Source organism: Peromyscus maniculatus, chromosome 8 (genome assembly GCF_049852395.1).
Source record: "Peromyscus maniculatus bairdii isolate BWxNUB_F1_BW_parent chromosome 8, HU_Pman_BW_mat_3.1, whole genome shotgun sequence".
In the NCBI taxonomy this organism is placed as follows: Eukaryota; Metazoa; Chordata; class Mammalia; order Rodentia; family Cricetidae; genus Peromyscus; species Peromyscus maniculatus.
In genome coordinates, this window is record NC_134859.1 from 105,749,494 (window position 1) to 105,763,555 (window position 14,062).

Consider the following 14,062-nt stretch of genomic DNA (forward strand, 5'->3'; position numbering starts at 1 on the left):
GTGGCCGTGGCAAGGACTACCTGTTAGCCAATGAGATCACCCTGTTGGTGGCGTCCGCCTCCTGCTGGCACTTGATTTTCTCAGCTGTTGCTTTTTCAAATGCTGAAGTCAGGTTGCTCAGGTTGGCATTGAGTTCCTGAAAAATCAAGTTGGGAGATGTTCCCAGCTCTCAGAAGCTCAGGGCCCAAAGGCCCAAGCATCCACGACAATCCCCTGGCCTGCTCTCTGGTCCTACCCTCTGCCTGCGCTTTCTCGTGGCATTTAATAATTCATGACCGTAGGCTGTGCCAATGTGTTTCAAACAGAAACACTGCCTGGCAGGGAGCGGGTGCCGTGGTGTCTCACAGGGCCACGGGCTCGAGAGCACTTACTGCAATCTTGTTTTTGATCCGGGACAGCTTATCCTGCGCCTCAGCCAGCTCGGCGTTGGCCTCCTCCAGGGCCTGCCTCTTGGGGGCCACGTCACAGTAGACCTCGTAGAAACGCACGATGTTGATGCACCAGGAGCACAGGCCCGCAGCGGCTGTGGACTTGGAGCGAATGAACTCGGGGTCAAAGGTGGGGTTGCCTTGGTAGGGCCTGGAAGGAAACCCTGGGTGTCAAGCAAGCCCTGGTCCCCACTCCCCGTGGCTGCCTCTGCATCTCAGGCTAATGTAGCTATGGTTACAGAAGCAGCACCGGGAAATACTGTCTCTTCTTTTTAATCCTTGTGGTGTGTGTATGCGCGCGCAGGCACTCTTGTGATATGGGCATCTGTGTACCTGTGTGTGCCTACAGGTCAGAGGTCAACCTCAGGGGTTGTGACTCAGTCACCATCCTCCTTGTTTCTGAGACAGGGCCTCTAATGGCCCTGGAACTCCTCCAGCAGCTAGACTAGCTGATCCATGGGTCCAGGGAATCCTCCTGTCTGTGCCTTCCCAGTGCAGGGATTACAAGCACTGCTACCACACATGGCCTCTTACTTACATTCTGGGATCAAACTCAGGGCTGCATATTTATGCAGCAAGCACTTTACCTATGGAGCAGCCACCCTAGTGCCCTCTTCTTTACTGAATGCTTTAACGGTTACAAAAAAGAAGAATGCAACATAAAAATTTGGCCTCTCTTGTTGGGGAGATGTCTCCGCAGGTAAAATCACTTGCCGGGCAACTGAGTTTGATCTGTAGAGCTCATGTAGGGCAGATGTGGTGGCAGGCACCTGTAATCCCTCCCACCATGACGTACGTGGGAGGCTCGTGGGCCGGCTGGCCTGGAGTACACAGAGCAGTGAGAGACACCTGCCTCATGAGCTGTGAGGAGGGAACTGACTCCCAAAGGTATCCTCTGACCTCCATGCGTGTGCTGTGGTGCTGTACACCGCCATGTCCTCTCCTCTCTCTGCCGCCCCTGCCCCCACATACATCAGCGCAGATTAAAACATTGGCCCGTCAAGCAGAATTTGGGGTACATTTCCTCCTTTGTTCCTAGTGCCCTAAATAGCTGATCTTGTTCTAGTTTGCCAATGATGCCATTAATAGGCAACGAGACTGAGGTTAAGGCACCTGTCTGTCATAACACTGACAGGAAGTGGCGGGACAGGACGCACTCACGGAGCACTCTCGGGGGAGCCTGTGGCCTATCCCATGAACAGACTGTGCGACAGGCTTGCTGCAGCCTTGGTCAGAGTCTGGCCAGACGTTGGGAGGGAGAGATCCACACAGGGCAATACTCACACAGCCATTCAGGAGCGGCCGTGTGAATTCTATTTCACAGTGGTATGAGATCACAGACTGGGTGTGGTGGCGCACGCCTTTTAGCCCCAGCACTAGGGAGGCAGAGACAGGTAGATCTCTGTGGGTTCGAGACCAGCCTGGGCTACATAGCGAGTTCCAGGACAGCTATGTAAATGCTGCACATGGGAGCCATGGCCACACATGTCTGCAGTGCTGGCACTGTGTCAGCAGGGCATGAGGCAGGAGGATCTCTGGAGCTCACTGGCCCGCTATCCTCTCAGAATCCGTGAGCTCTAGGTTCTGTGAGAGACCTTGTCTGAGAAAGACAACATTGACCTCCAGCCTCCCTAGGGTCCTGTACTTGAAACGTGGTCCCCGGCTGGTGCCACTGCTTTGGGAGACTGTGGAAACTTAAGGACTGTGGCCTCACTGGATTGTGCGTCTCTGGGGCCAGGCCTGGAGGTGATTTCTTCTTCGGATGTTGACTTGAGTTATTTCCTCTCCGTGTGACTAACCTCAAGCTCCTCCCGCCAGAGGCTGAGCTGCTCCAGCACTGCGCCCTCCCTGCCTGCCACGAAGGACAGTCCCCTCTGAACCGCCGTCAGAACAGAGCCTTCTAAGGTGCATCTGTCAGCTATTTAGTCCTGAGCATATGGAGGCACATTTTCAGTGCTCTTTCAACCAGGCAAAGTATTAGAAAAAGGACTGGAAAGAAAGACACTAGCCCAGGGTCTGAGTGCCTGCCTGTCACATGCCAAGCCCTGGGTTCCACCCCAGCATTCTCTATACACCGCCTGCATACACCCCCATCCCCAACCCCCCACCCCCCACAGTTCATTCTAACCACACAGCGAGAGTGGCACACCTATGCCCACACTTGAACACAATTATTTTAAAACGTGATTGCTCTGTCTCTGTCTCTGTCTCTCTCTCCCCCTTTCTGTGTGTGTGCACGTGTGTGCGTGTGTGTGCACGTGTGCGTGTGCGTGTGCGTGTGCGTGTGTCTGTGTCTGTGTATATATCTTGAGACAGGGTTTCTCTGTGTAGCCCAGGCTGTCCTGAAACTTGCTCTGTAGACCAGGCTGGCCTCAGACTCAGATTTGCCTGTCTCTGGGGTTAAAGGTGTACACCACCATGCCCAGCTTAAACACGTGATTGCATTTTATTTGTGCATATGTGCATGTTTGCATGCATGTGTACATGGTGTGGAGGACAGAGGACACACTGTTAGGTCATCTCCCTCCTTCTTCCATATCAGATGAGTCCTGGAGACTGAACTCAGGCTGCCAGGCTTGGTGCCAATCACCTTTACCCACTGAGCCATGTCGCCAGCACTCACTTGAAGGCCTTCAGACAGGCCTCAGGGATGTGTTCCTTGTCAAACCTCTTCAGAGAGTCTAGGAATGTGTCCACCTTGCCCATCATGATCTTTGCCGCCTTCCAGCTCTTGTCCTTGGGGATCTTGCCCCCAGGTGCCGTCAGGATCATGACAGCAGCTGTGACATTGACCACAGCGTCTGGTGGGGAGCCGAAGGACTTCAGCTCCGTGAGGTTGTTCTGTGGGGACAAGCACATTGAGTGTCACCATGGACCCCACTTGACCACCCCTGCTCCCCTTTTCCTCCCCACTTCCTGTGTCACCTTGTTCAAAGTATCTAGGGCCTCTTGTGCAGCCAACAGGGCCGGCTCTGCCTTGGCCAGGTCTGTTTCACAGGCCTTCTGTTTCTCAGTGACATTCTAGAAGGGAAACAAACAGGAAGGTTCAGTGTAGGCTGTTCAAACATCCATGCACATGTCCATCCATCCATCCATCCATCCATCCATCCATCCATCCATCCTCCCACCCACTCTCCCATCTGAGAAGGGTAGGCAGGGGGATGGGAGAATGAAGCGAACTCTCCTCTAGCCACAGTCAGGCCCCAGTGGTTCTGAGCTTCTGCCAACAGATACCATGTATCTCTTGTCTTTGTTGGCTACCCCAATCACTGGTGACTCTCTGGGTGTGCTCACTGGTAAGACATGCCTCTCTTGCCCTGCCTCTTGCTCTTAGATGAGAACAACCATGTGCTGAGGGACACGGCATGCTCAAGTGGGATTGGGTCCCTCTATCAGCTCCAGCTTCCAGGACTGAAGGGAAGCTCCAGCCCTTCCCTGTCCCTCATTACTGTGAGATCACATTGTGCGATCCTTCCAAAACAGAGCATTCCAAACATGTCACACAACCCTCATTCACATAAGAGAGCGAGCATTCGACTTGTGGGAGCCCACAAGTGCTCATTAGCTAATGGGAGCAGGCCAGTGCTCACTCACTTAGGAATTCAAGTGCTAATTCATTCATGCACTGTTGTAGAATATTATTTCAAGGTGTGTTACTTTTGTTTATGTTGCATTTGTTTAACTCTGTGAAGCTGTGTTACTTTGCCTGTCTAGAACACCTGATGGTCATAATAAAGAGCTGAATAACTAATGGTGAGGCAGGAGAAAGGATAGGCGGGTCCGGCAGGCAGAGAGGATAAGTAGGAGAAATCTGGGAGGAAGAAAAGCAGCCAAAGAAGGAGGACTCCAGGAACCAGCCACCCAGCTACACGGCAAGCCACAGAGGAAGATTCACAGAAATAAGAGAACGGGAAAAGCCCAGAGGCAAAAGGTAGATGGGATAAGTTAAGGAAAGCTGGCAAGAAACAGGTCAAGCTAAGGGCAGGCATCCATAAGTAAGAATAAGCCTCTGTGTGTGATTTATTTGGGAGCTGGGTGGCAGGCTCCCAAAGAGACAAAGAGCAAAAACAAACAACAACATTTTGGTGTACCAACATGGCACTGGTATATCCCCAGGGCCTGAGAAAACACAAAAGGAAAAAAAGTGGGGAGGAGCCAGTGGAATACGGCTCCTTTAAAAGTTTCAGCTGGGCAGGTCAGGGAGCCCTCAAGCAGCCAGCATGCTAAGTAGGAACAAAAAGCGAAGTAAAAAGCCTGCCACAGTGCATTCTAGAGCTCTAGGAAGGCTGAATGTAGTTCCTGGTCAGACAAATCTCCCACTGGCTGCGAGTTTCATGCTTGGTTTTCACAGCCCGAGAAGCAGGTGGAGCCAGCTGAGAGCCGAGTGCAGAGGATCCAGGTGTAGGTTAGCAGTTTAAAGGTTTGCTCACATGGTCAAAAAAGGCTAAAGATACCCAATAAAAAAAGTCCAGACAGAAACACCTCTAAACAGGCTCCAGTGTGTTTAACAATGTGCGTAGGCTTAAGAAAAGAAAAGGGTATAGTCATAGAAAGAAATGAATAGTTTAAAAATAATAATAAAGTTTTTAAAGATGGAGTAAAATAATATAAAAGAAAAAAGCCATGTAAGATGGGAAATACACAGGGAGTCTGAATCCTGTATGTTACTGTGTTGATTTTGAATTTTTTGACTGTTGAAAAGCAAAGGACAGCTGCAAAGAGACCTGGAATTGAAAGAGGGACTGTTGGAATAAATCAGCCTGTACACTTTAGGAATGCCTTAACTTTTAAAAAGTCAAAAATTATATTTGTCAAATGGAAATAAAAAATGCTTTGGAGTTTTGTTCCCACAGGAGATGAGAAGCTGTGGATTCCTTCAGGGTTGATATGGATCAGGCTTGATCAGGCAAGATCTCCTGAATCTTGACAGCAAAGATTACTGCGGTCTTCCCAGGATTTGGCCATTATCTGAAATTTTCTCTCTGGGACCCTAAAGCTGCTTTGTCCACAGACAGAGCAATCTAGAGAAAACTATGCCCACATTCCCAAGAGTTAGGGTATGAGGAAGGTCTCTGGTTATTTGGTGGGTTATGGATGTTTGTTATCATTTAGGAGAATATAGTATATTGATACAAATTTAAAGTTATTTTTGTTACACTGTATGTTTCTACTCTTGTTTAAAGTTTTTTTGTATACTGATACAAATTTAAGGTTATTTTTGTTACAACATATTGTGTTTATGTTTCTACTCTTATTTAAGTATTGTACCTGTGGGGTTCATTTAAAAATGTAAGTTAAAACTTGAAAGCTATTATTATGAACTGTTTAGGATAATCAAGAAATACAGGTTAGTAGTTAGTCATTTATAACAATCAAATTTGTAGACATGTTAGGTATGTTTTCTAGGTTAAATAGATACATTTTAGGTAGATGATCTTCAAAAACTTCAAAGACCTATGGAATGTGGCATTTAAAATGTTTTGTTAACTTAAAAGTTTTTCATGACAATAAGACACATCTGTTCCTGGCAGCATCAATTTACTTCAGAGATGATGGGCATTGAAGAAATTCCTTATAGAGTTTTCTTTCATTGTGCCAAGGTTAGCCACTGGGCAAAGAAACTGTTCTTGCCTTTGACTTCTGACAATGTGCTGTGCAGATTGGACATGCAGGACATATAGGAAAAAGAATTGTTGAATTTTGCCAAAACAAGATAGCACAGTCCTTCAAATTTCCTGCTTCACAGAGAAGTCTGCCTGATACTCTAGGCCTGTAGACTGAAGATGGATGCCCCAAGGTTGCAGAAGGAACTTGGAGTTACTGTCCAGGCAGCCAGATGTCTCTGTCATTTCTAGAGTTTTGGAAGTTGTTGGCAATGAACTTTTTGTTTACTCAAATAATATCCTTCTGGGGTCTTTGATAGAGTTGGAGACTAGATAGTTACAGTTGCAGTTTTCCTTAGTTATGATAGAAAGTAAATTAGATATAAAACTTTAGATTCATTAAGATAGGATAGATAATGGAGTATTTTCTTTTAAGTTGCCAAACACAAATGAACTGGAATTCATTACATTGTGAATGCAATCTTTACTTGACAATTGTTCTTTTTATGTACAGTCTTACTACGTTAAAGTTAATTATTTTAAGATGTGTTACTTTTGTTTATGCTCTGGAACATTTGTTTAATGATGCAAAGATATTTGATTAAATAAAATTCATCTGGGATCAAGAGGCTGAGTCAGCAACTAGCTAACGGGAAGTGGTAGGGAGGAGCCAGGTGAGAAAGGGTTTTTAAGGAGGGGTGAAGAGACTCACAAGGTAAGGAGGTGAGCTACTTGCTATTCAGCCTCCTTAAGAGCAGAATTCCTCCTTAACCTTTGAATCTTGGTTTTTTTTTTTTTTTTAAAGATTTATTTTATTTATTATGTATACAGAAGAGGGCGCCAGATCTCATTACAGATGGTTGTGAGCCACCATGTGGTTGCTGGGAATTGAACTCAGGACCTCTGGAAGAGCAGTCAGTGCTCTTAACCTCTGAGCCATCTCTCCAGCCCTGAATCTTGAGTTCTTTAGAGGGACAGAGGTTAGTTAAGTTCCCTTTGTAGCTTTGAAAGAGTCAGTGCCTGATTTTCCTCCGGCTATGGCCCTGTGGCCTAACTGTTGCAGGTAGCGGTGGAGTTTCAGTTGCTGTTTCCGACAGCTGTGGCTTAAAAGGCAGCAACAGTCAAATAAAAGGTCAGCAATGCACATGAGCATCCACTCATATGGGCACTCCTTTGCTTTTGGTTGGAAAGGACCCTCAGCCTTCTTGCAAAGTTCAGAGATCAGAGTGACTTGGTATCTTTGCCCAGGAGCAGCAGCTGGATGACAGGGGAGTCGGGGTGGGGGTGGGGTGGGGGGGGGCAGTCGCCAGACTGGGCCCCAGGGGAAGGACAGAGGACAGTCTCTTCTCCCTGAGGATCCTTTAGGGACACCCGTGGGGCATAACTGAGGGAAAGGGACATAGGAGGCAAAGATCAGCAGTGGTGATGGGGTAACCCCTAGCTTTTCCCCAAAGCACCCCGTGTGGATGGAGGCCTAGGGAGTGGAAAGAGCCAGGACACCAATTGTTGCATGCTGTCATCGAGAAACAGGGTCATAAGGTCTTTGTCTAGTCTTGGGTCCCATGTCCAAACCTTAGAGACTATGTCACCCACTAGTTCAAGACCCAAGGGAAGTTATGGACCACCCTGAGCCTCAGTTTCCCTATCTCCCTCACAGGCTGTGGCTCTGCAGGTTAAAAGGAGAACAGGGACCCAGCTACTGGTCATCCCAACCTGGCTCTCCTCCCTGTCCAGCACTAGGTGGGAACTACTCGGGCTGCTCCAGGGAGAAGCTATATGCCCAGGGTGTGAAGGGCTCCTTGGGGAATGGGTGCCAGCTGCCATTCCAGAGATAGCGGGCAGTAACTGTGGGGACTTAAAATTTATCCACTGTCTAGATATGGGCTGAGGATGTTCCCCTAAGCAATTGTTTCTACCTGGCAGTTGCCCACATGGGGCTACCCAGAGCAGAAGCCACAGTGTAAGGACTGGTAATCGGGTGGCATCACCTTGACCCTCACAGAATGCAGCATTCCATTAAGATGCAGAGGGAAGCCAGGCCTGGTGACAGGGGTCTGCACTCTCAGCTACTTGGGGTGCTGAGGCAGGAATGTTGTAAGTTCAAGGCCAACATGGGCATCTTAGTGAAAGAATACACAGAATACACAAAACAGGACTAGGGTGGTGACTCCGTGGTTCAGCACTGCTCAGTTAGCATGTGTGAGGTCCTAGGCTCCATCTGCAGATCCACCGAACCCAGAACAACCACACAAAACGACAGTACAGGAAAGCCGCCGCTGCCACAGATGAGGTCCTGCCCTCGGGCGGGCCGGCCTGGACTGGGCAGCAGCGGTGCCTGGCCATACTGCAGTGGACGGGCTCTCTGTAAGGAGCTTGGCTGCCCCCACGCTTTCTCTAAGGAGAGTCCTCTTAGAACCCAGCCTGCACCAGCCAGCAATCGTGGGGCCTTCTTTCCCAACCTCCCTGGGTGGGAGGTTTGTCCTTGTACAAATGTCTCAGCTGGAGTCCTCTCTGTGGGTGGCCTCTGACCCCCCAGGGGGCCCCTGAGACCCACCTTATTGATGACCTCAACTTTGATTTCTTCCTCATCAGCAATGGCCTTCTCCTTGCTGACCTTCTCCGTCTCCACGCCCACCACCTGGATCAGCTTGTCTGCGTTCTCGTTCTTCTGTTTCAGCTCAGCCTCCTGAACGGCCAGCTTAGCCTTCAGGTCATCCACCTAGGGAGGGGGAGCCAGGAGAGGGCCGAAGCCTGCTGAGGGCCGAAGCCTGCTGAGGGCCGCCTCAGATTCAGGAAAGCAGCCTTGGCCGCTCCCGACTCCCAGTGACTCTGGAGTCTTTGTAATATATCAAAGGAAAGTTTATATTGAGCACCGAGTGTATACATGAGGCTACATATCCAAGACACGCTCCTAGTGTGCTAGGAGATAAGATGACAAGATTAAAAAAAATGTCAACTGAACTGGGGGGTGGGGAGGGAGGTGAACAAGTGTGTGACCCCCCAGTTGGGAGGCAGAGGCAGGGAGATTGCCAAAATGTTAAGACTAACCTGGTCTACATAGTGAGTTCTAGGCTGGATAGGACTACAAAGTGTACCCTTAACAAAAAGTTTCAGTTGAGAAGATTGCTGAAGGTCTTCAGGCGGGGTGGGGTGGGGTGGGGTGGGGTGGGGTGGGGTGTTTGAGGCCCTGCAGGTTTGTTGGGGAGAAGCTGAGACTGGGCTCAAAAACTCCCGAGAGCTAGTGAGAGGCTCATCTTGGCCCAACCTGGTAGGGAGGAGGCGGCTGGGCCTCCTGGCAATCTTGGGCAGGGGGCTGTGGAGACGCACTCTGGGCTGCACATGGAGGGGGTTTAAAGCCAGGCAGAAACCTTGAAAATCAACACAGTATGAGAAGGTTTCTAAGAAGCCTGTGAGAGGCACCCGGTATGAGCAGCATGTAGAAATGGCTGCATTTTTCTGGGTTGGGGATTTAGCTCAGTGGTAGAGCACTTGCCTAGTAAGCCCAAGGCCCTGGGTTTGGTCCTCAACTCTGGTGAAAAAAAAAAAAAAAAAAAAAAAGAAATGGCTGCATTTTCATGGGCTGCCTTGAACTTGAGAAGCATGCTTCCCTGGACACAAGGCAGGATTCCACCATGTGTTGGTTTGAAAGAAAATGGCCCCCAAAGGGAGTGGCACTATTAGGAGGTGTGACCTTGTTGGAGGAAGTGTGTCATTGTGGGGGCGGGCTTTGAGGTCTCTTTTCTCAAGTGTCACTCTGTGACAGTCAACTTCCTGCAGCCTCTGGTCAAGATGTAGCTGATGCCACATCTGCCTGCACACTGCCCTGCTCCCCGTCATGATGATAACGGATTAAACCTCTGAAACTGTAAATGAGTCCCCTCAATTAAATGCTTTCTTTGTAAGAATTGCCATGGTCATGGTGTCTCTTCACAGCAATAAAAACCCTAAGACACATCACATGTGCAGGGTGCCCACTTTAACGCTGACATCATCATCAAAGCATTTCACATCTGTTGCTTTATATTAGATTGCACATCTGCTCTCCAGTTCTCAAAGGTTGGAGTCACACGCATCCCACTGCCTGGGATGTTCAGCCCCACACATGACTGCACCCCACGTGTGGCTGACCCCAGGGAGCCCTGTTGCCGTGAGAAGGTTCTATGTCACTACAGCAGCCCGGGTGTCCCACGTGTGGCTGACCCCAGGGGAGCCCTGTTGCCGTGAGAAGGTTCTATATCACTACGGCAGCCCGGGTGTCCGGCCTACCTGAGAAGCTGTGCTCTGCAGCTTCATGAGGCCGTTCTCTAGCCGCTCAATTTTGGCAACCAGCTCCATCCTCTTCTTGGCCAGCAGGTTCTGGTAGAGTTTGATCTGCTCCAGGAAGGTCTTCGGTGTGGTGTAGTTGTACCGCCTCTCGGTCGCCAGGTACACCTTGGACATCTCGTTGACGGTGGTGTGCACGTAGGCCATGAAGAGACTGATGGAGGTCTTCACCTCAGGCTGCAAGCCGGGATGGATGACATGAGCTGGGCTGCTCATCTTGGGGCCCCATACAACACACCCATGCCTCCTGGGGCCCCAGCCTCATCCTGTAGGGGCTACAAGAAGAGGAGCCACTGCGGGCCGGAGCATATTCACTCAGACCCTGCATGAGGTGTGCCAAGGCCTGACCTGTCTCTAGTGTCAAGAGATACAGGAGAGGGTCTGAGGAGATGACTCGGTCAGTCAGGTGCATTGCAACCACAAGGAGATGAGTTTGATCCTCAGAACCCACGTCAAAGCCCAGTGTGGTGGCACATGCTTGCAATCCCAGGGCTGGAGAGGTGGAGACAGGAGCGTCCCTGGGTCTCGCTGTCCAGCCAGACTCTAGAGCAGTGGTTCTCAACCTTCCTAATTCTGTGACCCTTTAACACAGTTCGTCATGGTGGTGATGCCCAACCACAACATTATGTTTGTTGCTACTTCATAAATGTAATTTTGCTATTCTGTGAATTGTAATATAAATGTCTGATGTTTCCAATGGTCTTAGGCGATTCCTGTAAAAGGATCATTCCACTCCCACAGGGGGTTGTGACCCACAGGTTGAGAACCACTGCTCTAGATAATTGGCAAGCTCCAAGGCAGTGAGAGACCTTTTCCTGAGAATGGCACCCAAGGTAGTCCTTGCACTTCCGTGTGCATGCGTGTACACACACGCACACACACACACACACACACACACACACACACACACGCGCACACACACGCACACACACCCTACAAAGAGGGTTTTCAAGATGGCTCAGTGGGTAAAGTAATTGCTACCAAGCCTGAAGACCCGAATTCAATCCCCTGTGGCTCACCCTCAAGTTTCCTCTGACCTCCATACCTGCTCTGTGGCATGTGTGTGCCACCCCCAAACACTTGGTGCTTACACACACACACACAGGCACAAAGCTAATTAATTTTTTTTTTTTTTTAAGAAAAGGAGAGAAGAAGAACTAAAAAGAGATGCAGGAGAGCAACGCCCTGAGCTGGGCAGAGGGAGTGTCAGGTGACTTTGTGTCACTGAGGTTGATCTAGAGTCTGGGATGCACCAGAGCCTATCGTTTTGACACACGTGTGCACACATTCCCATGCTTTCACAGGCTCGTATACTGGGGAAGTGCAGAGCTGAGATTTTGGGTTTTGGGGTTTTTTGTTTTTGTTTTTTGTTTTATGAGACATGTATCTCAGGCTGGGCTCAGACTTGTTGCCTAGAGGAGGCTGGACCTTAAAACTCCTGACCCTCCTGTCTCCATCTCACAAGAGAACATGCTTTTCTATGGCAGTTACATCAGCAAGCATTGCTGGGCATTTCTGGCACTGGATCCCCGGGCTTATCATTTGTCATCCTCCCTGAGGACGACCCCTTGGAGCTTCTGGCCCACAAATGGCCCAAACAACTTTGTTTCAATCTTGGTTGATTTGAAAAGGTGCCCTCCTATTCTGCAGCCCTGGCCAGCAACCAGGGCCATTCCTGCGTAGATGGGACACCTGTGTCAGGGACCGAAGCCAGAATCTGGGTGTGCTCGGCCTCACCTGGATGCCCTCTGTCTCCTGCAGGAATCGAGCACTCACAGACACCAAAGCGTCTTCTGGCCACTCATGGAACCAGTTGATGGCTGTGCAATTTACCACGGCCGGGAACTTCCGGGCTCGCACACGCAGGATGGAGCCCACGGGGGAGAAACACAGAATCACCTGAATGTGGGACAAAACAAATATCCGTGGGGGGTTGTTGTTGCTGAGGTTAGACCATGTCTGTTGTTGCTGGGGTTAGACTCTCATTTGGCAGAGGTCAGACCCTGTCATTTCGGCAGAGGTTAGATGTGGTGATGATATTTTATTTGTGCTGAAATGTGGTGATATATTATTTGTGCTTTAATAAATAAAGCTTGCCTTGAGATCAGAGGAATAGGAACAGCCATTATAAGTAAACAAATAAGTCAGGTAATGGTAGCACACGTCTTTAATCCTATCACTTGGCAGGCAGAGATCTGTCTGGATCTCTGTGAGTTCAAGGCCACAATGGAAACAGAGCCAGGTGTGGTGGCACATGCCTTAAATTAACACTGGTTAATCATGGAAGTCTGGAGGTCTATACAGAAAGACAGGAAGTGACAGAGCTGGGCAGGAAGAGGAAGTGATGTAGCTAGACAGAGAGAGCAAATCAGATGGCAGAACAGCAAGACGTTAAGGCGTGGGTAGACAGGAAGTCACTCACATTTGGAAGCTGAGGTATCGGTGAGGTGAGGTTAGCTTGTGGCTGTTCCTATTCCTCTGATCTCTCTCAGGCTTTAATCCGTGTTTTTTATTTAATAAGATCATTTAGAAATTTGTCTACAGTTAGACCCTGTCATTTTGGCAGATGGCTCCTCTGGAAGCACAGTGTTCTCTGGGCCTCAGTGTCCATGGGGGTCCTTCTGCAGAGCCCTGTGAGGCATGGCTGGGTACCTCACTGAACCAGTATTTAGCTTCACAGCTCTACCTCATGCAGGATAGCCCCACACCTGGCTGGATGAGGAAGGGGTGGGGAATGGATCCTGTACTCAGCCAATGAGGACTGACTGGGAGGCTGGGATTTCTTCTGAACCCAGCTAGATGAGTAGCATGTTCTCCAGGCCCTGATTTCCAGTTGGGGCTCTGGTTTCCCGAGCCTCCCTGGGAGATGGAGGGGAGCTGTGGAGAAATGTCCTAGGCTCTTGAGGTGGATGGGGACATTGCTTCTTATGGAGTCCCAGGCTCTCGTTGCTCACTCTGGCATTTCTTTCGGGGCACAGTGTCTGGATGGAAGGGGCTGTGTGGATCAGTAGTATGACCTGACTTCCTGCTCTCTCTAGAGGTGATACAGTGTCTGCAGCCCTTGGTGGCCAGGGCCCTAACAGGCTGTGGGGGCAGGCTGCAGCTGTCAGGAGCTTAAGTCCCACAAGCAACATCTGTTGACAGGACTGTGAGTCAGAGCGGGACACAGGGGACATTGTCTTACTGCACCAGTGGGGAGCACGTGGCCATAGATACTCAGCATGGCAGGGGGTTGGCTCACTCCACCGGAACCCTGAGGAGCAGCCAGATGTTCTAAGGTACCTTTGGTCTTAGGGAGTTTAGCTTGCTTTTCTACAGGTAATGTTCGAGGTCAAGGGTTGCTTTCTTGCTCTAAAAATTTTATTATTGTACATATGTGTTGTGGAATATTTAACTATGCATAGATGTGTTGCATTTGTTTATGTTGCAGATATTGTTTAACTATGTCAAGATATGTAACGTTTGTTTAATTATGTAAAGATGTGTTGCTGTTTTACCTTGCCTGCCTAAGACACCTGATTGCTCTAATAAAAAGCTGAACAGCCAATAGCAAGAAATGAGGTATAGGTGGGACCTCTAGGCAGGGAGAGTAAATAGGAGGAAGAATTTAGGCTGGGGGAAGAAAAGAGATGCCAAGGAGATGCCAGGGGCCAGAGGAAGCAGGAAAGTAGGACATAAAGAACGAAAGTAAAAAGCCCTGAGGCAAAT

The 14,062-nt window shown here is 49.4% G+C and overlaps 1 protein-coding gene across 2 annotated transcripts in view; it reads right to left on the minus strand.

Annotated features, from left to right (window-relative positions):
- Dnah17 (dynein axonemal heavy chain 17) overlaps positions 1-14,062 on the minus strand; it is a 121,904-nt gene that overhangs the window by 30,414 nt on the left and 77,428 nt on the right. For both annotated transcript variants that reach the window (XM_006990266.4, XM_076543834.1), the window contains exons 56-62: positions 12,092-12,253; positions 10,298-10,531; positions 8,586-8,750; positions 3,354-3,449; positions 3,052-3,269; positions 372-579; positions 21-136 (exon numbers count right to left, since the gene is read on the minus strand). In XM_006990266.4, coding sequence (XP_006990328.1) covers positions 21-136; positions 372-579; positions 3,052-3,269; positions 3,354-3,449; positions 8,586-8,750; positions 10,298-10,531; positions 12,092-12,253 — 1,199 coding nt within the window. The remainder of the gene's footprint in view (positions 1-20; positions 137-371; positions 580-3,051; positions 3,270-3,353; positions 3,450-8,585; positions 8,751-10,297; positions 10,532-12,091; positions 12,254-14,062) is intronic.